Source organism: Beauveria bassiana, assembly GCF_000280675.1.
Source record: "Beauveria bassiana ARSEF 2860 unplaced genomic scaffold BBA_S00003, whole genome shotgun sequence".
Taxonomy (NCBI): Eukaryota; Fungi; Ascomycota; class Sordariomycetes; order Hypocreales; family Cordycipitaceae; genus Beauveria; species Beauveria bassiana.
This window is the reverse complement of record NW_007930838.1, coordinates 73,874-97,587: the sequence shown is the minus strand read 5'-3', so window position 1 is coordinate 97,587 and position 23,714 is coordinate 73,874. Positions and strand designations below refer to the sequence as shown.

The following is a 23,714-nucleotide window of genomic DNA, read 5'->3' as shown; positions in this document are numbered from 1 at the left end:
CTTTTTTTTTCTTTTTTCTTTGTTTCCTTCTGGTTCATAAAAGGCCTTTTCTTTCGCGAACCCCTCGACTGCCACATTGTTTATCAGCTTATCGCCCCGCAACCTTGGCTCTATCCGCCAAAAAAATCCAGGCGACAAAAAAAAGTTGAGCCGACGACAGCCTTCAACACCGCAACCTGGCGCAACACCATGGAGACTGTATTCAAGCGCCGCAAGCTCGACCATCAAGGTCAGGGTATTCGTCACAAGGGCTTGATTGATTTTGAGTCCCGCGACGCTGCTCGACTGTCTACCGCAAGCACTTTTGTGCTCAAAACCGACGCGCTGCTCAAAGACACCAAGCTCGATTACGCCGCTGCTTTCGAAGGCCTCGACAGCCAATTACACAAAATAAAAGGCATCATAGACTCGATAGAGCCCCAGGATGCTCAGCCTGTTCGTAGAAATTACGAGACATGAAAGAAACTTTCGCTAACATCTGCCAGATACACGATGCATCTATCAAGTTTGAAAAGAAGCATCGCATCACGATCCCCTACCCAGAACCGAAACCTACCAAAGACTCGAATTACAAGATAGCATTCTCACCGCCAGCGCAATGCAACGTTGTTGGCAGCTTCGTCGGCAAGACATTGACCAAGTCCCAAGAGCGCCTGGGAATCGATATGGTTGTCCAGATGCCCAAGAAGCTTTTTCAAGACAAGGACTATCTCGATATGCGCTACTTTTACCGACGAGCATACTACATCGCGTACATTGCCGCAAAAATCAAAGCTGACCTTGACGACAAAATTGATATCCATTACGAGCTCCTCCATGAAAACCCTCTGCTCCCTATTCTCGTCCTTCGTCTGCCTCGACAAGAAGCCGGCAAATCTTCCAAGAAATCCGCAAAGCACGATGCCCACATCAGACTCATCCCCTGCGCTCCTGAAGACTTATTTCCTTGGTCGAAACTGACCCCGAATGCGACAAACATCCGAATCGACACGATAGATGCAAGCAAGTCGAGCCCGACGGGCACGCCGTTCTACAATTCTACCCTCAATGCCGAGAGAACTTTCATCCAGTACCTCCGAGTCATCACAAACGCCAAAAGCGAGTGTACAGCATTCGGAGACGCCTGTGTCCTTGGCAGGATTTGGCTTCAACAGCGAGGGTTTGGCAGCGCCATATCTCGAGGCGGCTTCGGACACTTTGAATGGGCAGCTATGATTGCGCTGTTGCTCAAGACTGGCGGCAGAAACGGTGCCGCCGCTCTGTCCACGTCTTTGAGCGCCACCGAGCTCTTCAAGGCGGCCATTCAGTTTCTGTCCACGACAGACTTTACCAAGAAGGCATTTGCGTTCAAGACGGCTGCAGAGTCCATCAAGGAGACGGGACCCGTGATGTTCGACCCAATCCGACAGCTCAACATTCTGTTTAAGATGACGCCTGGATCGGCAAACTACCTGCAGATGTGCGCCAAGTCTACCACTGAGCTACTCACGGACGAGGCCTCTGAAAAGTTTGACTCGACCTTCATCACCAAAGTAGATGTGCCGCTGCAGGTGTTCGATGCTGTGCTCGAAATCAAGAACCCCAACCTTGCCAAGTACGCCGCTTCACCCGATCGTCTAAGCGAAATCACATCCTTTGGTCTCGATGCTCATAGAGTTCTGCACAAGGCTTTTGGCAATCGCGCGCAACTAGTCCACGTCCAGCTGCCGCCAAGGAAGCAGTGGAATCTTGCCAGTACCTGCCCGCCTGCCCCGGCTACTGTCTCGGTTGGTGTCATCTTTGAGCTGACGCACATGAGCAGACAAATGGAGCATGGTCCGTCTGCGGAAGAGCAAAAGGACGCAGCCAGATTTCGTCAGTTTTGGGGTGACAAGGCCGAGCTGCGTCGTTTCAAGGATGGAAGCATTCTGGAATGCGTCGAATGGACGAGCAAGCTTCCTCTTGACATTTGTCAAGAAATTGCCCAGCACGCTCTGAGCCGCCACCTGAAGCTCGCTCAGAGCGATGTATGTGTTGTGGGCGAGAGTTTGGCCACCGTCATTGATATTTCAAATCTCGACAAGGCAGCATTCGATGCCGCGCGACGGTCTTTTCAAACACTCGAGCACGATATCCGCAGTCTGGACGATTTGCCCCTGCAAATACGCCAGCTCTCTGCCGTCTCTGCCCTCGCTCGCTACGCGTCCGTCGAGGCGCCGCTGGTCGGCTTTCACAAGGACACGGTCGAGCTCATCGACGTCAATCTCTACTTTGAGCAGTCGAGCAAGTGGCCGGAAAACCTGACGGCCATCCAGGAAGCCAAGATTGAATTCCTCCTCGACATTGACCGTCGGCTAACGAGCGCGCACAACAACATCAAGACATATCTTGGCCGGGAAAACAAAGACATTGGCATCTCCAACCTTGCCTTTCTCGACATCTTGTATGACAGCGGCGCCGCGTTCCGTCTCCGCATCCATTGCGACCTTGAGGAGACGCTGCTCGAGCGACAGGTACAGAACAAGATCCTTGACCACCACGTGCGCGAAGAGGCCGAGCAGGTCGGCCTGCGCTTCCACTGGCTCTTCGACATCCTCCCCCTCCACACGCAGACCATTGCTACATACTGCACGCGTCTGCCCGCGCTCTCTCCTACCATCCGCCTCGCCAAAGCCTGGTTCGTCGCGCACAAGCTCACCAGCCACGTCCGCCCCGAGCTCATTGAGCTCTTTGCCCTGCACGTCTTTTTGCAGCCGTACCCCTGGGCGGCGCCATCCTCGGTCACCACGGGCTTCCTCCGCATGCTCGCATTCTTGTCGCGATGGGACTGGCGCGAACAGCCGCTCGTCCTCGACACCGCCGAGGAGCTGGCAGCGAACGAGCGCGGCGAAATCCAGCGCACGCTGGAAACCTGGCGCCAGCGCGACCCCGGCATGAGCCACGTCGTGCTCGTCGTCGCCACCTCGTACGATCGCTCCGGCCTCGCCTACACGCAAGACGGCCCCAGCAAGCTCGTCGCCGCGCGCATGACGCGCCTCGCCAAAGCCGCCTGCAAGCTGGTCCGCGACGCCGGCAGTCCGCCGCGCCTCGACGCCCGTCTACTATTCGAGCCCGCCCTTCACGACTTTGACGTGCTCATTCACCTTTCGAGCAAGGCGCTGCGGACGATTGCGCGTGACACGGGCAGCGACGCCGGCGCGCCGCGCGTCTCGCAGTTTCGCAACCTCGACGGTGCGACAGGCCGAGCACCGCTGCCGGTGCGCGCGAGACCCGCGGCTGTGCTCGTCGAAGAGCTGCGGCGTGTGTACGAGGACACGCTGGTCTTCTTTCCAGGCGCTGACGACGACGACGCGACGATTGCGGCGTTGTGGAATCCGCGCCTGCAGCGGTCCAAGTTTCGCGCAGGCCTGCCGTACAACTTCTGCGCGGTGCCGACTAAGAATGATGGTGATAAGAGCGATGAGGATGATGTGGTCGAGTTGAATCGCAAGGCAGTGCTGCTGGAGATTGCGCGCATCGGCGGCGCGCTAATTAAAACGATTGAGGTGGTGGCCAAAGATCAAGAGTAATGCAGAACGAGGATGAAAAAGAAAAATCGCATTTACACGGTCAGCATAGCTTCATACTGTATATAGAACAACTATATCAAAATTTCGTCAGCATCCGTTCGAGAAGAATTCACATATTTTGAGTACGAAAGGGTCACGGTGGCTTCATTACTTCTCCTTACAACCTAGCATACGCAGAAAACCATCATCCACTCAAACAGGAACAGAAGCAGCCAACCCCATCTTGGTAACGAGAACCACTTGCGCGGGTTCTCACATTTGAGCTCTATTCAAGAAAAGATAATAAGAAAAGTTAAGTGAAGAGCAACGCCGTGCCATGGTATAAAAAACAACATGCATATATACAAATTAAGAGAGCCATGGACCCATCCCGCCCTGTCAACATTCTCTTTTACCCACACCAGATGAAAACAAAACCAGGTCGTGATAGACCTCCAAGACTGAAAATCCCCGTCATAAAAGAAGCCCAAGAACAACAAACAGAAAAGACTCAGACTCACGCTATTTCTTGTCGCGCTTGTCCGCCTGCTGCGTCGAATACGAGCAAAACTTGTCCTTGATGGCAACAACCTCATACGTGCCCTCTTGCGAAGCCTTGATGACCTTGGAGTGCTCGTACGAGACTTCGTGGCGCGTCTCGAGGAGGACACTACGGTGGCCTTTTTTCGCGTTTGAGCTGCGCGTGAACGTGAACTCGAACGGCGGCGTACCCCAAAATTCAAATAAAATGTCCACCTCGCCACCCTCGTGGATGTCGACGCGCGACTGCTGGCCGCGGCTAATTTGCACGCTCGGCAGCGGGTGAATCGTCTTGGCCAGGTGAACCGCTGCGCGGCACTCGCTGGCCTTGTCCGAGATGCGCGTGATGATGAAATCGCCAGGCTTCTCCGCGACACGACGGAAGCTCGTCGTTTGCGACTTGGCGTTCCACTTGCCGTTGAACTCGTAGTGGATGTCAAAGGGTGGCGTGCCTGATAGCGTGTAGGCAATGCGCTCGCCGACGCAATAGTCTCGACGCGACTCGAGCGGATAGATGGACGGCGCATCAAAGAGCTGGATCTGAATCGACGGACCGCCTACCTCATACTTTTGCTGGCAGCCGCGGGCATCGCGTACGCGGCGGATACGTAGTTGCTGCGATCCCAGGCGCAGATGCTTTCTAGGAATCTGCATGGAGTACGAGTTGGAGTTGATCGACGGCACGTGGTACGTCTCTACCGGCAGGCCTGATTGATGCTTAATTTCCAGTTCAACAAAGAATGGCGCCACGCCAGTGAGCGTGATGGGAATCTTGTCCTCATGTTCCTGCTCTTCCATGCAGAACTTGAATGTTTGGCCAGGTTTGCTGAATGTGGCGGCTGGCTTCGCGTTGACACGCTGTTGTACGGTAAGCGCCTTAGACTTTTGGTCTACATTGTAAAGGTTGTCGGCGAGCCCGTGGAACTTGTACGTATACTCGCCAGCCTTGCCAGTGTCCATGGATATGGCTGCTTTTGAGAGGGCGGCATCAAACTCTCGGCGACTGATCGCCTTGGATCCTTGGGGAGAGCGCTGATGAACTTCATACTCAACGTGGTATGGCGGTGAGCCTTGCAGGGCAACTTCGAAGCCATCTATGTCTCCTTCGCAAACCTCCTGCTTCACAAATACGCCGCCTGTCGCGCTAACGCTATCCGTTTCGATGATGGAAATCTCCGGTCGAGGAAACCAGTCAACTTGGAACGTTGATCCAGCAGGCTCGACAGTACCGGGGCAGCGGTTGTCTTTGATGTCCAGAAGCTCGTACACGCCTCGTGATTTTACCACAATGAATCCATTGGGGCTATCAATCTTCTTGGTGATTGTTCCTGCGGAGTCATTGAGATTCCTGTAGGAAACGGTCCACGGACCGTCTCCCTGAAGTCGGAGGGGAAGACGCAGCGGCGTTTCCTCGACAGCCATAATGCTCTGCCTCTGCTCAATCAAACCAAAAGCAGCGCGCGGTCGTTGACGGCGCACAATCAGCTTGACAGAGTCCTGCAAGAAGGTTCGACATCCGCGCTGATCTTGGATGCTGCTCAGCGCAAGATTATACTCTCCGCCCTTAGTGAAGGTAGGTGTCTTGATCGTATATGCCTTGGAATTGAGATTGTTGACGCGCTCTGTTTTTCGCTTACCATCGTGCACAATTTCCCATTCGAGGTTGAATGGCGGCTCCCCGGTAAGGAGCACGTCAAGCTCAACGTTCGAGTCCAGACAAGTGTTGATCGTCTGGGAGCCGTGCGCAATGACAGCGTGGGCGGCGGGTTTAACTTCTTGTTCAAGTATTTTATCCTGGCCGGTAAGAGGAATGTTGCGATATACACCATCGTCAATTGACTTGAACACATATTTCTGGCGACTGGCCTCCTGCGGAATAAGCTCTAACTGGGAGCGCAGGCCGTCGACCCTGTGCGCCCGGGGCTCAACATGATGGTCGCTTCCAATAATATCATAGTGGACAGTAAAGGGTGGCGTGCCAACAAGATCCAGATTGACGCGCAATCCAATCGAGTTTCCGGCGCACTTGTCTGGGATCTCTTCAGCACGGATAGAGAGATGCGGCTCGAGAGGGTTCAGAAGTAGGCAAGAGGAAGGTTCGTCAACTTCGCCTTCACATGATCCACTGGAAACAGAGGTGAGAGTGTAGAGACCTGGCGCAGAGACGCTTGGCTTGTCGTTTGAATTTTTAGCTGAGTGACTGCCAAGAGTGAGCTTGTCGCCATGGTCACCATTGTTGGTGAGGGAGTCAATGGGAGAAAACTTCCATTGCACTTTGTAGTCTGTGTCGGGGGCACCTCCATTCACCTGGAATGAGACGGGAAGATGAGCTGACCTGCCTTTGGCGACTTTCAAAGCGTTTCGAAGATCACAGCCTTGCATCTTGACTTTGGGACGTTCCTTGACGGCGAATTTCTGGACGAGGCTGCGAGTAACAGAGCGGTCGAGGTCGTCAACACTTTCCGCGTACTTGATGCTATTGCCAAAGGCGTCGTGGACTTCGTCGACCGAGTACTCCCACTCGCCAGAGGTAGCCATGGACTCGTTTAAACCGACGGTGACGCGAGCAGGACGGACCCAAGAAATGTCTTCGCCGCCATCGGGGAGAACATCGGCAGCAGAGCCCAGAAGCGGCGAGCTGAAGCCGTCTGGCTGCAGGCTCTGGAAATGGAAACCATGATTCTTGCCGTTGATTGTTCGACTGTAGACAATTTTCAAAGGGGGCGTACCATAAACCTCGAGAGACAGGTCGGACAAGTCACGAATGCAGCGCTGGGAAGAATTGGCCGTCTTGATTTTCGCTTGCGGACAGGGAACGACATAGGTATCTTTGACACCGCGCTGAATCTCGAGCTTGTACTCGTCCAACACTTTGCCCAGCCGATAGACACCCGGTCGCCTGACAGTGTAATCCCATTGAAAGCCGGCCGTAGTAGGGTCAGCGCTTTGCTCTCGAATTTGTCTGGCCACTTTGTTGACATCGCGGTTGGGGACTTTGATTGTCTCTTCCTTGTTGCTGTCGAGGTCGATGCGTATGAGCTCAATTTCGGCGGGGACAGTAGAGTTGAAGTAGATGGGCAGCACAACGCCAGTCTTGGACTTGGGAGCGATACAATAGGGTTTTTGCTCGGGATTAAGAACTGCAGAGCCCTCGGGAAGAATATTGATAATCTGCTTGCCCATAATTAAGGAATGGTTGTTGAGGATGCTGGAGACCTTGACGTTTTGCTCGGAAATGGACAATTCGCGGTCGTAGAGAACTTTGGCAATGCCGAGGAAAAACGATTGCCATGGGAGCTGATATTTGTTAGCAAGTACTTGATCGCGCGAAGAAAAAGAGCGCAGTCTCAACTCACGGGAATGTTGAACATCAACATGTAGTTGACGACGACGTGCGATAGGAACACTCCAGTTACGAAGACTTGTGAGAGCTCCAGCCATGGTATGCGGAGCTCTGGTAGCCCGAACAAAAAAGCAAAGTCAATAAAGATCCATTTGAAAAACAGCCACCAAGAGCTGTCGCCCTCTTCGATGACCTGGAGCCAATCATAGAGCTTCCACGCCCATAGCAGGACGTAGATGGCAAAGGCGTAGAAGCGCTGCTGGGGAGCGTCGAGAAGCGTCAGAGGTATGAGCGGCTGGCCAGCCTGGCTTTGCCTCGTAGCCTTTTCGGGGGCTATGGGGAGCGCAGCCGACCTGTTGAAGCTTGCCGTCGAGGATACGGAGCCAACCGAGCTGGGCGTTTGATCAAAGTTGCGTCGCGGAGCAGTGGTGCCGGGGGTCGAGGGGAACCCAGACCGCAGTCGAGGAGTCGCGCTCATCGCATTCCGTGGTATGCGGTGAAGCTTCTAGGGAGCATGTATAGAAAACTGAAATCTTTCAAGCGCGCGAAGAGTGTTGTTGCGGACAGTATCGCCGTTGTTGTGTGGTTGCTGGAGAAGAAGACGGCAGGGCAGCAGGGACAACTTTTTCACGTCACGTAAACGCGGTGCTGGGCACAAACAAGTGCTGTGAGATGCTTGGGACAGCGGGTTCGGTGGGTTCTCAGGCGGCCACTGGTGGATCAGCGGGTGACTTATAAGTTACCTAGGTACCTAGGTACAGTGGGTTGCCAAAAATTCCGTACGGTCAGTACTAGTACCACTAAAACACACCTACTTTAATAATAAATAAAATAAGAACTATAGCTAATAAAATTATTTTTAAAATCTACTTGAGTTCTTCTTTACTTAGTTTATTTACTTCTAGTTTTTTTTACTTTTTTTAAAATAACTTATTACCTTTTTTTTAAAGGTTAAAGTTAGAAGAGTATTTCCTTAACACTTTTTACTAGTAAAGTAACCCCTACCTAAGGTTTTTAAACTTTACTTATAATTATCTTTATATCTAAAAAATCTAAAAATATAAAAAAATCTAATTTTTAGTAATTATATAAATACCTTTATATTTAAATTTTATTTTTATTTTTAGAAGGTATAGTTATATAGATATAAGGTGGTGAAAATCGTAAAATACCATATATTAGTACCACTGAGCGGAATTTTTGTCTCCACACTGTAGGTAGTGGATGGCGTGCCAACTAGCTGGCAAGATACCTTGACTATACATCTAGCTTCCGTTCGCGATGGACTTCCAAGCCAAGCCGTGCTTATCTACACACTGTATTATCTCTCTCTTCTTGTTCTCCCACCCATGCAAGCATTGATTGTACCGGCACGCTTCTGCTCTAATTTATATTTTATTAGAATCTTTTACACATATTAGCCCACATTTCAACAAATCAGGTAAGTAATGTCAACAAAATGCGCTACTGTGCCGGCTGGCATCCAGCTCCAGATGTCACAAGCACAACCGCCGTTTGCATTCTCTGTTTGTCATTGCAGATTGATATTGTGTCTGATTACTGAATCCCCTTCATCTATTCTCCTTCACACCACCTTCTGCCGCGGCATGCTACCTCGCAAAGAAGCGCTCAAGAGAGAGCTTCCACCGACGGTATCCCCGTGGCAGTCGTGACCACGGCCTAGAACGACGAGATAAAAAGTCACCACCAGTCCTTTCATCAGCATCACCTAACTACATACACCATTGCAATGCATCTTCGCACGCGCCGCGTTACTAATGAGCCGTCCGATCGGAATAGTCCGCCGGCCAGCGGTCCGCGTCGGTCAAAACGCCTCGAAAAGCGAGGCATTGTTGTTCGAGTCCGCAGCAAAAAGCCCGATGTCAAAACGGATCCTCGGACAATGAGTCTGTCGGACTCTGCAACCAGCAATAAGAGGCGCAATCCAAAACGCAAAGCCGCCGCCCCGCCCCAGAGCCATGCGCTCCCTGACAACCTGCTGGAGGAGGCCTTGAAGCCCCTCACTCCTGACGACATTGAGGACTGGGACGGGTGGATTGAGCTGGAATCTGAACCAGTAAGCTTGAGTACTACATACAGCATCGATCTATACTTACTCTACACCTGTCCAGGCATTTTTTAACATAATTTTGAGAGACCTTGGGATCAAGGACGTCAAGGTGCAGGAGCTGTTTACTTTAGACCAAGAATCGTTGGATATTCTACCGTATGTCAAACTCAAACTTTTTTTTCGAAATAGTCACCAACAACTTCTAGGAAACCTGTATACGGCCTCATTTTTCTATTTCAGTATGCGCCGTCCCTTGACGATGATCAAGGAGAGACTGAGAGCGGGCCGGTGTGGTTCGCAAATCAGGTTCGTTCATCCATCACTTCGTTCAACCGTGTCTAACCCTCGAAAGACCACTTCCAACGCATGTGCCACTGTCGCGCTGCTCAACATCGTCATGAATCACGCGGATATCGACCTCGGAAGCGAACTCAAAGCATTCAAGGCAGCCACTGCCGAGATGAGCACCGCAGTGCGAGGCTATAAGTTGGGCAGCAACAGATTCATTCGAAAAACGCACAATTCTTTTGCGCGTCGTATGGACTGCCTGAATGCAGACTTGTTCTTAGAAAATGAGGCATTCGATGCCAAGCCGCGCAAACGCGCATCAGCGTCTCGCAGCACGTCTCGCAAAAAAAAACCCAAGAAGCGCAACAGCAGCGACTATGGATACCACTTTATTGCCTATGTCCCGTCTGGAGGGTACGTCTGGGAGCTGGACGGGTTACGCGGCAAGCCTCGAAAGCTCGGTACGTGATGGCTTCCCGCAGAAGCAAAGATAATCTGCTGACGTTCAGATTTAGGCAGCCTCGACTGCAACTGCTGGACGACTGTGGCTCGACCGCAGATCAAAGCTCGTATGCTGCAGTATGAAGAAAGTCAGCTGTCATTCAACCTGCTCTCTCTTTGCCAGAGTCCCATTCGGAAATACAGGAAATCCGTGCTCAGCGCGGTGACGGCTGTGCATTTCTTGGATACCCAGATGAAGATTCAGCACGGAGATGCTTATACTACGCTCATTTTAAATAACGGCATGCAGCTCGATATTCACGATACTACGCTACTGGCGAATTATAATATAAAGCTAGACGACATCACAGGAGAACCAGTCCCCAGCCTTCTTGCATCAAGAGTGAGCGAGGGTAATCTCAGTGCCAGCGACGCAGCAAGTCTCAGGTATGAGCTCGTCATCGAAGCGCGCGCTGCCATGGGAGAGTACCGCGGCGAGGCCTCGGCCGCCATGGAGGACGAGGAGCGCGTAACGGCGCGGAAAAAGGACTACGGGAGCGCGCTACATAAATGGATATCGAAATTAGCAGAAAAGGATATCCTGGAAGACATAATAAAGCTGTCGTCGTAGTCAGCGTCGGCAGACTGGGCGTATTTGATAGACCTTTGTCGATGGTGATGATGTATTAACCTAATAAATGATGCCATATATGCCAGCCCAGACCGCGCAGTTACGCATTGCTGAAATTAATTAAGGTTGGTATTCCGGACACAGCATGATTCAGTCCCCAGCAGTCAAGCAGGGGTATTCCTCGTCAATATTGGATATGAAGCGGCACCTTTCCCGATCAAATCTCTTAAAGTACTTGCCCGCCAGCGGAAACATTCCCCCAGTCACCCGGGATTCGTCACTAATGACTCTCAGGTTTCCCGGAGCAATGACCTGTTCGTCTGTGCTGGAAGCGGCTCTGGACAAGAAAAAGGGCGTGTCAGTAATCGACTGCATTCGTCTGTCCTGATGGCTGCAGGCACGTACATAGTCTTGACGTAGAATCGTCTTCTATCAGTGTTACTCTGCGTAGCGCTGTCGCCTTCTGAAGCGGCATCAAAGTTGCCCCACGACTCGAGGTCCCATGACGCGGGTGGCACTTCGTAGAACCCAACAATAGCACCAAGCCACTGGTAGCGCTTGTGCACAAAGATCTGGCCGAGACGGAACGGGGCAACGCGGTCCGCGGTCAGCTCGTCCTGGAAGGGGTCGGTCTGCATCGGGTCCGGGCGACGGACAAACATGCCCCTGAGCCCCCAGCCGTGATCTGGGGTGCCAGCGCGCTGGCTCTGCGCCAGCACGTACTTTGACATGATCCACTCGTCCTCAGGCCAGTCGCGCATGATGTGTCCCAGGAGCTGGATGCGGCGGTCCTGATAGCGGCGCGTGTAGGGCACCTGTAGGATAAGTAGCGCCCAGCGCGTCGCGTAGAGCGCCAGCTGCCGATTCACGGCCGAATGGCCGTGTAGAAGCTTGCTGAGTGATAGAGGATCGGCACGGCGGGAGCCCGCGGCGTGGGACGCCTCGATGTTGTGCGCGGTTCGGCTGGTGATGGCAAAGACGGTGCCAGAGTTGCGCAAGCTCGCGACGGTCATGTCGGCGTGCGAGACGAGATGCTGCAACTTGTCGATAGGTACTTCACCATTGGTAGCAAATGGGTCTAAATACATTTGGTGCTCGTCTTGGCTAGGGTTCATGTCTAGATCATTGCCAGGCGGCGCAGTGACCACAACATGTACGCAGATAGGCGCCAAGAAGCATTCTGCGCGTAGGCCAATTCTCTCGGCGATGCAACAGTATATTGCGCAGGAGATGATTGGTATCGATTCGTGTTTTGAACCTCGCAGTGCCTGTCCGATGAAGCAATTCCGCAGGTTTCTATAATCGTGTCGTTGATCGTCCAACCCAGCAAGGTTGTTTTCACGTATCCACCGGTTCAACGTCAAAGCTTTTTGCCTCGTGCTCAGTTCGTCCCACTGAGGCTGATGCCTCATGAATAATCTTGCATAAGTATCTAGCAGCTGACTGGTCTGCGACAGGTAGCAGATTAGCGTCGGAGGTGTAAATCATTGCATGTGGAACGCACCTCTGTGAGATCACCGCGCTGATCGTGCAGAACAAAAAGATCAAAGGCGGCCAGCGAATGTTCCAAAGAAACTCTCATGTTGAGAGGGTCTGATTGTCTCGAATTGCTCACTTGGAACCATTGGTGAACGGCAATGCTCCTATGTATGCTGCCGAGAATGGCCCCTGCGTAGTGTCTGGGGATGTGTAAGCCAACTTTGCGAAGGATATAGCGGCAATCTTACCTTACTGCCAACACATTTGGGTCATCATAGGAAATGTGACACTTTTCAAGGAGGAAATCCTTGGCATCGTAGCCGTACTGGCAGATCTGTTGCATGCCCGCGATGCGATCGGCCCTGGTAGCAATAACGCGATCGAAGATACGTCCAATTGACGCATTTTGCTTTTGGCGCGTCAGGAACAAGGCTTTCCAGTTTGTCGCAGATGCGTTTCTATCTCGAAGAAGTTCCAACTCATGTTCGGGCTGCCAGTATTGGAATGTCGCGAAACAGTGGTACCTCCACAACAGAGGCTGGCTTGCTAACTGTTGTACCCTGCGCGAAACTCTCTGCAGGCTGTCCAAATTGTCCAATGGCGATGCATATTGAAACACCTGCTCTATGATATCGTCTGGAAGTATATCCAAAGACACACGAGCTGAATGTCCGTTACTGCTGTGCTTCGTCATCTTGTATGACGAAACAAGTCCGTAGACGCACGACGAATATCTCAAGAGTGACGAAGTGGGGGAGACCAAAGCACATAAACCTGTCGCAGTGCAAATGTTGTCACCGCCAGATATCACACGCCACGGCTGCCTGCATCGGTCATCATAGATTTGGTGGAATCATGCAGCTGAGATGGACTGCATCAGAAGCCGGAAGCGAGAAATGGCAATCATCAATGATATCCGGGAAAGCCCCAACACATCCCGGCAAACAAAGTGGTGCTATCATTAAGTAACAACTCCGAACCTAAATGAGCTATGTACGGATACAGCGCACGAAATACTGAAGTGGGGAGTCAGGTAATCTCGACTTTCCATTGGCTGCTGTGACAAACTGGGCGCTAGGCCCAAAGCGGGCAAAGAGTAAACAACACAAACGCGTACCTTGGCTTGACTGACGGACCAAGGAATTATCGATAGACTCTATTGTCTACTGGCATTGGCGCGCGCAGAACTCGTCGACTTGCAATGCAGCTTGCAGATTTTGTTTAAGCGTTGTTTCATTCTATCTTGCTCCTGTAAGCAGCCTCGCCGCATGTTCTGGTTTTTGTTTTGCCATTACACCACTCAGCTGCTCGACAAATACTCACTCTAACGTCACCGCTGCCATGGTGCAAGGCGGCTACGGTGGTGCCCTCGACACCCCGAGGTCCAACATTGGAGATGCCACCTACCTCAGTCGAGCGCCAGACTTTGCCGATATCTCACAAGAGGCCTCTTTTCACTCGCCACAGAAGGAAAGCGGCAATATTCTGCAGCAGCTGCGTAATAAACGCTCCAATGGCAACGGCGTCAGCATCAGAACACCTCGCCGCGATCCTCTGACGGACCGGAATAACTTACCACCCAGCATAGGCGGCGCCGAATTTACACCGCTGCTCAAATCGGCGACGAGAAACAGCGGTCGCCGCCGAGGAGGCAAGGAGAATGGCGCTATGAGCCTGACGCCCAACCTGAGCCGCATCGACGAGAATGACTTGACGCCAGTGCCACGAATGGACGCGTCCATTTACTCGTCATCACGGAACCAATCATATCTCGACCATACAATCCCGCAGATCGACAGTAGTAGCGTTACTTCGACACCCCTTGCGATGACTTCGAGACGTGGTGACAAGGGTCCGTTGCAGGACGGCAACCAGCTTTCGCTCCGAGAACAAGAAAACGTCATTGACAAGATCGAAAAGGAGAATTTTGGGCTTAAACTCAAGATCCATTTTCTGGAGGAAGCCCTCCGTAAAGCCGGCCCTGGCTTCAATGAAGCAGCTCTGAAGGAGAATACCGAGTTGAAGGTAGACAAGGTTACCATGCAAAGAGAGTTTCATCGCCATAAAAAGCTTCTCATAACATCGGAGCGGGAGCTGGAAGGATGCCGACAGCAAATACTCGAATTGCAGAGCAGAACGTCTCACAGCCGAGAGGACAATGGTCTCCGCGCCGAAATGAAAACGTTGCAGCAACAACTGGAAGACAAGGAAGAAAATGTTCGCGAACTGCATCGTCAACTTGCTGCGGTTCAAGGCAATCAAGAGCAGTTGGAGAGGCTGCAGGATAGCATCGAGGACCTGGAAGCGGCTCTTCGAGACAAGGATCGCCAATTGACAGAGAGAGAAGACGAAATTGAGGACCTAAAAGACAAAGTTGAAGAGGCGGAAGTAAGGATCATTGATGCAGAGAAAAGGGCCAAGGAGGCCGAGGAAAATGACCAGGGCGATGACGAGCTTGACGAAGCAAGAGAAACGATTCAGGACCTAGAGCAGAACATTTGCCGTCTAGAGGAGCAAGTCGACGAACTCAACGAGAAAATTGAAGCAGCTGCTACTGAAAAAGACCGAGCTGAGCGAGACTTGGAGGAACTTCAAGAAGAAATGGCCAACAAATCTGTTGTTTCTAAGGGCCTCTCTGGACAGATAGACGAGAGAGTCACACGACTGCAAGATGAGCTTGACAAGGCCGGTGAAGACTACGCTACACTGGAAAAGGAATACACAGAGGCCAACGGCGAAATCGATGAGCTCAAGGCCAAGGTTAATCAGCTGGAGCATGAGCAGGCAACCATGCGACAAGGAAACCCGGAAATGGAGGCCAGGATTTTGGAGCTTGAAATCGAGCTGCAAACCCGAATAGACGAAAAGGATTTGATTCAAACGCGACACGATACTCTGACTGCAGACTCAGCATCGCTTCAACGAGACGTGCAGCGACTTCAAAATGAGGTTGAGGACCTCGAAAGCAACGTAGCCAAGGAAAGAGAGTATGCCGTTGAGATTGAAAAAGACCTCCGCGGACAATATGAAGAGGAACTCGAACGCCTCAATGACGTCATTTCCGACTTGCAGGCTGAAATACGCGAAAAGGATGATGTATACGATAACGACAGTGAGAAATGGGAGACGGAGAAGCAAACTTTGGAGGCTGAGCGCAATCGTGCGGAGGAAAAAGTTGCTGGACTTGAAAGAATAATCAACCGTCTGCGCGAAGCGGAAGGATCTCTGTCCGATAAAGGATCCAGACTGCAGGATGGCCTGAAGATGGAGGAAGAGCGACATCGCAGCGAGGAGGCACTCATGGCAAGGCAAATAGACGATCTCCAAGATGCTCTGGAAACTCGGCAGAAAATGTTGAGTGATCTTCGAGGCGAGCTCTCTACCGTGCGCGATGATTTAAGACAGGCGCAGGTCGACTATCAGACTCAAGCAAACAAGGTGATATCGTTAGAGGGTCAAGTTGAAGCGCTTCGCAATAGGCCGGCCGTCATGACTACACCTGCTCGTCGTGAGGGCGATGCTCTGAAGCGTGAGTGTGAGAGTCTACGCGAGCAGCTTCGAACCCTGCGCTTAAGCACTGAAGGAACTCGCGGCGCTGCTGAAGCCACTCCAGTGCGTGGCTCGCAAACGCCAACGCGTCTCAAATGGCAGCTTACAGATGCTACCACCAAGCTTGACAAGGTGTCCTCGGAAAAGAGGTCTCTGGAAGACAACTTGGCCTCGATGCGGGCTGAGCTACGCAATACTCAGACTTCGCTAGCCGAGGTCAAGGCTGAGCGTGATGAGCTAGATGGCCAGCTGCGCCGAGCGAAGCTCCACGATAACGACACGCTTCGCGTGGACCAAGAACGTCTTGATCTGCGCACTGCCAAGCTGAAGCTCGACGGCGAGGTGCGCCGCCTGCGCGACGAGAACAAGGCTCTGTCGGAACAGCGACAGTCTGTAGAGCAATCGCTTGAAAGCGAAATTGAAAAAGCCGCGGCTGAGGAGGATAGGCTAAACCAGGAAATCATGCAGCTCCAGACCAAGCTGCGACAGGCGTCGTCTACAGAGACGGCAGACAATTCTACGACCCGCCGTACGATCCGTGATTTGGAACGTCGCGTGGAAGATTATCAGGCACAACTAGCCTCTGCTCAGGCCCTCCTCGACGGCGACGGCAGCAGCGAGGTGTCCATTATCCGACGCGACCTGACGAGCGCGCGCCAAAAGGAAGTCGAGTTTCTGCAGCGCGAGGCGGCCAGCAAGGACATCATCAAGAGCCTGCGGCGTGAGGTGGCGGATCTGGAAAGCAAGCTCCATCACCACCAGGTCTCGCGCATGGCGGGCTCGCCCAACGCCAGCCAAACGGCCAACGCGACGTACGGCGGGTCGCAGGTTGTCATGGCCGAGGAACTTCAGCAGCAGCTCGACGACGCAGAGGACCAGCGCGTGGTGCTGGAGGAGTTTCTCGAGGAGGCGCGGCAGCAGGCCGAGGAGACGGCCGCCGAGCACGCTCAGGCCCTGCAGCGTCTGCAGCACCAACTCGACAAGGCGCTGCGCGACCGCGACGCCGCGGTCGCCGCTTCCGCATCACCGTCCTCTAAGAACAAAGATCGCCGCAGCAGCAGCAAAGAGGCACGGCACCTACGGCAAACGCAAGCAGAGATTGACAACTTGGAGCACGACGTGCGGCAGCAGCAAGCGCTCATCGATGGCCTCGTGGCTTCAGAGGTGGCGCTCCGGCGTAAATTAGAACGCACGCGCAGCGAGCGTGCTGCGTATCGCGTCAGCGCGGAGAAGCTGCAGCGCGACGTGGCGGGTCTGCGACGCGGGACGGGTCTCGTCGAGGCGGAGACGGCGCTCGAGACGCTGGTGCGCGCGGCGGATGGCGCGGCGGAGCGTCATCGTAAAGAGCTCCGGGGTTTGGTCATGCAGATGGACTGGATGCAGGCGCGCTGGGAGCGCGAGGCGGCGAAGCGCACCGATGCAGCCTACGCCAAGAAGTTTATCCAGCTACAACTGGACATTTCCACCGCATGGTACGTCCCCCTCCCCCTATCAGCTCCTCTCGCACATCCTTCTTCTCACGTATGGTATACTGACATTGGTTTTTCTACAGCAACAAGGCTCAACTCCGCGAACTCGAGCACATTCGCACCAAAATTCTGCACTCGCGCACACCCCTACCCGCCCCATCCTTTCTCAAGCAACGCAACAAGCCCACGCTGCGGACGTTTCTCGTGCTGGCGCGTTTCGTGGCGCGCATGCGCCTCTCGGCGCGTAAATGGGCTGCGCAGGAAGAGATCCGCAGGAAGCTGGTGGCGGCGACAGAGGAGAGACGCAAGGCGAAGAGGGGGAGAGGGCTCAAGGTGGTGCGCGTGGATGAGGGTGAGGACGGTGCTTCGGCGTAAGGGTTGGTTGTATTTTGGAGAAGGTCTGTTTACATTGGGACAAATTGGAAGCATTCTGCAAGGATGGCGTTTTGAATGACTGACTTGTTGGGTATGATGATTTTATCAGGGCTGAAGCGTTTATTTCCTTTGACTATCACGCATTTATTCGAACCAAGATGTTGCTTCCCTTTATTCTTGCTCCTCCTGTCTACGTCTCGGTCATTACGTTTGACTTTGTCTTATTTGATTCATTGTATTCGATTCGGCTTCTTCTCTGCCCAATGTTCGCTTTCGTTTTGTTCTCGATCCATCGTTCTGTTTCTTTCTGCTCACATCTCCATGAAGCGCTGTTCGAGATCATATGTTAACCGTGATAACTTCATGCCTTCCCTGTTCCCGCCCTTTGCCCGCTTTCATAGACGCTGTCCAACCTCGGCCCCTCTCTGCATCTGCACAACTTTAGGACAGCCAAAAACAGTAAAAACACAAACAGCCTGCTGAATGATAGTCCCAAGGTATATCGATAGTAAGAAAACCATGTTTGAATACCCAAAATTTTACCCGTCAGTACCAAAAGAGAAGAAAAATTGCAAAAGGGCACTCGCTCGACAGCTGGTGACAGGCTGCGCAGACGCTGAGCTGCCCGGGCACGGCATAAACAAGACAGGCTCCAGGCCGTATCTGGTTGTTTACATGACGAAGAGGAGATCCGTGTCTATTGCGGCGCTGGTCAGTATATTGACGCAGCAGGGGGGGCTAGATTGGCGTACTTAGAGGGTGGCTGCAGGACAGCTGAGGCTTTTGCGTATATCGTGTAGACAGTTCGTCGCGGAGGCTGTTGAGCAGCTGGACGTAACTCTGCTGGGGGTTCTTCTTGAGCGAGGTGATGAAAGCCCAAGACATGGCGCCGGTCGCCTGAAGGCCGATGCTAGCGTCGGCACTGGCAAGTTGTTAGCTTGATACATGGTGGGCATCAGCATGTTGACGTACGAAGTTTGGTCATCCTTGCTTCCGGACCACATGACGACATCGGCAGGAGAAGTCTTGGTGGCAAGGGCACGACTGTGCGCCTCCTCGCCGCTGGTTGCCTTCTTGAAGAGGCTAACAATCTGACTGCTCATGCCACCAAGATCACCCTGGCTGTATGAGGAGATAACACCGAGGAGACCCTGACCCGCTTCTTTGGCCAGGTTAGGTTCTTTGAGTATACCCTGGGTCGAGTAGATGTAGGGCAAATCCAGCGCGGTGCCGGAATGGCAGGAATCGAAAATGGCTGTCAATCGTACCCCACCGCAGAGAGGAGAAACCATTATACGGTGCATTTCATCATCAGTAATGTGTCCATGCTGGCGAAAATCCACGGGATAAATAACTTCGTCGTAGCCATCCGGCTCATCGCCATCAAGATCCTTAGTTTGGCCGCCGTGACCTGCGCACATTAGCACTTGAAACATGGAATCGAGGCGGCAGTCATACCAGAATAGTGAAAGAAGAGGGAATCGTTGGGGCGCGCGTCCTTGACAAGCCAGTGCATAGCTCGCAGAATATTTTGCTTGGTAGGCTGACTCATGGGATTCTGCTGGTCGTCGGTCAGAATGACCATGTCTTCACGTCTGTAGCCAAAGTGCTCGGCGAGATACGACGTCATGTTGCGGACGTCGTTGATGCAGCCGCGCAGCTGACCGCGCTGGCCAAAGTAGTTGATGCCGATGAGGAGAGCTTTGCGCCGGCCAGTGCATTGCGAGTACTTGAACGAGTAGCTCTGGGGAGCGCCGCTTCCAAAGTGCTGGGGTGTGCTCGGAGGAGCCTGGACGGTGTCCTGGCGGCCTTGCTGGAGGCCGTGTTGATGGTTGTGAGAGGGTGCGGCGCCTATCGATAAGTTAGCTCAGACACTCGGGGAGGGGGAGAGCTTTGCAGATATGAGCTGACCAGGACGGGCAACATATGGCGGCTGGCCGGGCATTTGCTGCTGATATTGGTGCGGGCTGGAGTTATGCTGTTGATATTGGTGCGGGCTGGAGTTGTGCTGCTGCTGCTGCTGCTGCTGCTGCGGGGCTCGTCAGTACTTGGGCGACGAAGCGTGATGAGGGCGCATTCGCTCAAGTGGCGGGGGGGGGGGGGGGGGGTTCGTACTGGGTAAGCGAATTGTTGCTGCTGCAGCTGTGCCTGCTGGTAGTAGGCATGCTGAGGCGAGGGATGACCCTGATTCGGGTATGGCTGAGGTGATTGTTGGGGGGGCCTGATGGATGCGTCGAAGTAGAGCAGTTGCAAGTCAGCCGAGAGAAGCAGGGTGCGGCGGGTGAAAGGGGGGGATGAGATTGGAGGAGCATACGCGTAGGATGCGCCCTGGTAAGGCGGCTGTTGCTGGTGGTGGTGCATGGGCGAAGAGGCACCGTACTGCGGGCGGCCGTGGCCTTGGTAGCTGGACATGGCTGGGAGGACAGTTTCGGCGAGGCGGCAAGCAGGTAGCAGGCGGCTGGCGGCTGGCGGCTGGCGGTTTGGAGCGGGCGGTTCGGAGGTGGCAGGATCGATACAGAATTGATGCAGAATTAAGATGCCGAAAAAGAGGGGGCGGACGAGGTCGAAGATCGATTTGTCGATTGGGCGGAATCAGGAGGCGATGACTCAACGGGCGAGTGAGGTGGACGGAGTGAGACAGCAGGCCGGCATGAAGCTTTTTATGATGAAAAGCTGTGGATGGGAGAGCAGGTCGCGTTGGTGGATGAAGTTGGAGGTGGAGGGGCCGGGATGGCGAGCGGTGCGGTGATTGTCTTGGATGTGGTGATCGTGGTGGTGTGGTCAATTGGTGGTGGTTGGGGTTGAGATTGGACCGAGTGAAATTTAATGGCAATGGGAGAACAAGGTAGATAAATATCTTTGTTAAGGCCTAGATAGGCCAGAGGTGAATTGGTTAGCAAAGCAAATCGATAGGTCGGGAGGAAGGTAAATAGGTAGTAAGTGAAAGAGAAGCCAAGGTCCTGGGTTGCGCAAGGTATGGGCAGATGGGGCAGGAACGGTACCTCTTTTCACTAGCGGAGAAGCTTCTGTCGGCGTGTACCTGCACTGCGCTGCAACCTCGGCGCTCGTCTACAGGTGTTGTTTGGGCCAATCGAGAATGAGATTGTATTGGCGTAATTGTTGCTGATGAGTGTCCCAATGATTTCAACAATCTCGGTAACCCCCCTGTTGTTGATCTACGTAGATTGCGCGGTTAGCGTTGAAGGGGTTCAGCCGACATTGTCCACCTATGCACCGCAATTGAGGCGCGGACTTGTTTCTGTTTTTGCGCAGCAGCAAGACCAGTTTGTTGGTGTAGCTTGTGGGGTCAGTGGCAACGGCTGGCCTTGCTCGGTCCAGGCTAGCCCAGCAGCATCGCTCCAACTTCAGCTCAGTAGGTCCTGCCTGCGACGACGTGATTTTTTTTTTCCTTTCTGGAAAAGGCTAGCTTCCGAAACATTCTTCTCTTTCTTCTGGCCCCTGCCGCTAGCTTGCAATGCAGTACTGCCGCCGCCGCCGCATTGCCTCGTGTGCTTGGAGAATGAGTGGCTGGTGAAGCTCGTGGGGTGCGTTTCTCGCTGGCATGGCATAGTTGGCCCTCATCCATGAGCAACAACAAACCGCCGAATGATGACATGATGTCATGGATGTGTGGTGGTTTTGGGCATGTATCAAGATGCGCATTTCTAGGTACTTACTCGTGTGCTGGCCTGATAATTCTCCAACGGTCCAGAGAGCGGGTCGTTGTCGTACAAAATACACAAAATCATCCATCGGTCCAGAAAAGGGCCCGTCCACCATCTATATATCTAGTCCGGGTCCATGCCCATGCTCATGCGGTTGACCCCTCCCCTCTCAGTCAACTGCAGTCATCATTCTCTCGTGTATTTGCTGCATCATGCCCCATGTATGACCACCAACCTAATAAGCGCCCATCACCGCCACAAAATGCTGCTTCTACGCTGTCGATTTACCCACTTAAACAGGACACGCCGGCAGAGCCTAAGCACTACAACACCATGAAAAGTGCGGCCGGGTGATGGAAATACTGGCATATCCAGCGGGAGACGACGGGAATTAGCCTGGCCATATTCCCAGGCATCGTTGCATTATTGCCTTATTGCAGGACCTCTTACACCCAACCAACCTTCCAATGATGAAAATTCACCAAATGGACTAATATGTATCTCACACGTTTAATTGCCGACCGACTACGTACCATCATCAACTTGCCGTCCCTTTTTTCTTTCTATCAACTTTACCTCTCTTCATTTCTACTCATCACCCTCGTGTGTCCCCAGTCAGTCTATAAATGTTTTTTTTACTTGCCCAGTCGTGCCTGTCAACTGTTCCGGAATTGCCAGCACATCACGTCAAGCAGCGGTCCACTGCCACGCTCAAGTCACCCCCACCACAGTGCATCTGTCGGATCTCCCGATGAAGCACTTGCATGCATGGGTCAACCAAACCAGCCATCAGCCATTTCTATCATGCTTCATTCTGACTGGTTCCAGCTGCTGCAAAATGACTGGAACGACGGACTGCGCGATGCAGCATCTGCCGTCTGTCTGCACAATGCGCGAGATGCGCTTCATTCTTCTCACATCTCTCGTTCTTCCATACCCTCGTTCTAGAGACGGGACAAGGCTCGGGCTTGGATGTCGTAACCCTCTTGCCCTCCTCGCATAGTTCCTGCTGCTCCATGTCACACGACAGCGCACGTTAGCAGCCCAATTCACCACCACCTAGTCAGATGCGTATACATGCGAGCATCTGCTCTTGGTCCTTTTCTTTTCGATGAAGTTTTAATCACATCCCTGATGACCTACTGGTATACCACCACCACCACCACCACCACCACTACCACCACCACCGGCTGCCGCTATCAGGAGCACACGTCTGCACGCATCAATATGCACGTGTCTTGGCAGCAACCGGCGCTCCTCGCGTGAGAACGTTGGACTGGTTGGACACAACTAAAAACTGACCATTTGGCGTCATGCCTGCTTCACAATCTTGGCAAAGGATATCTCGGGGCAAATTCGCAAAGAATGCGTCAAAGCTCGCTTGTTAACACTTTGTACTAGCATGGTTGCATGGCCGCATGGCAAAATATGGGGAACATGAAGAAACCTCACTGTTGGCGACATCCCTGTCAAGCTAGATTGCTAACTGAGCCTCGGGGTAGAATAGCACGACTTCCGATTCGAGAGGCCTCACAAAGGACTTGGTAATGATGAATCCGTTTTTTCTCTCCATTTTGAGATAGTGGCCCGGCGGGTGCACCTGCAAGCTAGTTCCATCTTGACGGCTTCTGGGTACCTATGCGTTAGAGTTTGCTGTCCCCGTCGAGAGGGCTGAGCAGACGCCATGTCGTCGGCGGTTCCGGAGCGCATGCACGCTGAAATGCAGCCACTGACGCCGGTTTTTCCCTGTGGCACGGAACAAATGCAGCCGAAACGGCTGCCAGCCACTGATGTTGTCTTTTACATTAGTTTTGTGTAATTGCCCTCTTCTTTCTCTTCTGGTCAATTAGTTGGCCCTTTGCAAATTCATTGAGCGCGGCCAAGTTGCACAAGCCCCGAATGAATCGTACGTATAAGCCTCTTAACACCCGTGATAAGTTCCATTGTGCCTAACAAGTAGGCACTCGCACGACTCTACCAGTAGAAAAGGCGCAAGGAGCCAATGGCTTTGTCAATGGAAAATCTGGTCCGTACCTTAGGTTGTAGCAAAGTACCGACCGCGCTTAAAACCCACCGTAAACTGAGTCAAGTCTCAACCCTTCGTGCCCTTTTGGCCCGCGGCCCCATGAGTCCATGACACAGCTGAGCAGGGATTCAGCCAAGTGCGGACAAGTTAGCATCAACTTGTCGCTTCTCGTTCCGCCTAGCTCCGTTGCGCTAACTAATTAACGTCGCCGTTGTCAGTTCATCCAGATGGCTGCTGATGCTATCGTTGCTTTTTGGGCATGCCCCTCTGCTCCTCCCCATGTCGCGGAATGCTTTTTTTTTTTTTTTTT

At 52.9% G+C, this 23,714-nt stretch overlaps 6 protein-coding genes across 6 annotated transcripts; 3 read left to right on the top strand and 3 right to left on the bottom strand.

The window, feature by feature from the left end:
* Positions 1–189: 189 nt before the first annotated feature.
* BBA_01268 (nrap protein) lies at positions 190–3,548 on the top strand (the record flags this gene model as incomplete). Its single annotated transcript, XM_008596365.1, has 2 exons — positions 190–435; positions 486–3,548. 2 exons carry the CDS (start codon positions 190–192, stop codon positions 3,546–3,548), a joined length of 3,309 nt encoding a protein of 1,102 aa, XP_008594587.1.
* Positions 3,549–4,049: 501 nt separating this feature from the next.
* BBA_01267 (nuclear envelope pore membrane protein) lies at positions 4,050–7,888 on the bottom strand (the record flags this gene model as incomplete). The annotated part of the gene is made up of 2 exons (XM_008596364.1): positions 4,050–7,364; positions 7,424–7,888. 2 exons carry the CDS (start codon positions 7,886–7,888, stop codon positions 4,050–4,052), a joined length of 3,780 nt encoding a protein of 1,259 aa, XP_008594586.1.
* Positions 7,889–9,160: 1,272 nt separating this feature from the next.
* On the top strand, positions 9,161–10,841 carry BBA_01266 (ubiquitin carboxyl-terminal hydrolase, family 1; the record flags this gene model as incomplete). The annotated part of the gene is made up of 5 exons (XM_008596363.1): positions 9,161–9,487; positions 9,543–9,637; positions 9,688–9,787; positions 9,834–10,230; positions 10,285–10,841. The coding sequence occupies 5 exons, from the start codon at positions 9,161–9,163 to the stop codon at positions 10,839–10,841; spliced, it is 1,476 nt and encodes a 491-aa protein (XP_008594585.1).
* Positions 10,842–10,991: 150 nt separating this feature from the next.
* BBA_01265 (F-box domain-containing protein) lies at positions 10,992–13,014 on the bottom strand (the record flags this gene model as incomplete). The annotated part of the gene is made up of 4 exons (XM_008596362.1): positions 10,992–11,178; positions 11,247–12,289; positions 12,346–12,520; positions 12,569–13,014. The coding sequence occupies 4 exons, from the start codon at positions 13,012–13,014 to the stop codon at positions 10,992–10,994; spliced, it is 1,851 nt and encodes a 616-aa protein (XP_008594584.1).
* Positions 13,015–13,661: 647 nt separating this feature from the next.
* On the top strand, positions 13,662–17,713 carry BBA_01264 (microtubule associated protein; the record flags this gene model as incomplete). The annotated part of the gene is made up of 2 exons (XM_008596361.1): positions 13,662–17,341; positions 17,422–17,713. The coding sequence occupies 2 exons, from the start codon at positions 13,662–13,664 to the stop codon at positions 17,711–17,713; spliced, it is 3,972 nt and encodes a 1,323-aa protein (XP_008594583.1).
* Positions 17,714–18,451: 738 nt separating this feature from the next.
* BBA_01263 (caspase domain-containing protein) lies at positions 18,452–20,125 on the bottom strand (the record flags this gene model as incomplete). Its single annotated transcript, XM_008596360.1, has 5 exons — positions 18,452–18,635; positions 18,686–19,124; positions 19,172–19,564; positions 19,625–19,742; positions 19,829–20,125. 5 exons carry the CDS (start codon positions 20,123–20,125, stop codon positions 18,452–18,454), a joined length of 1,431 nt encoding a protein of 476 aa, XP_008594582.1.
* Positions 20,126–23,714: the final 3,589 nt, after the last annotated feature.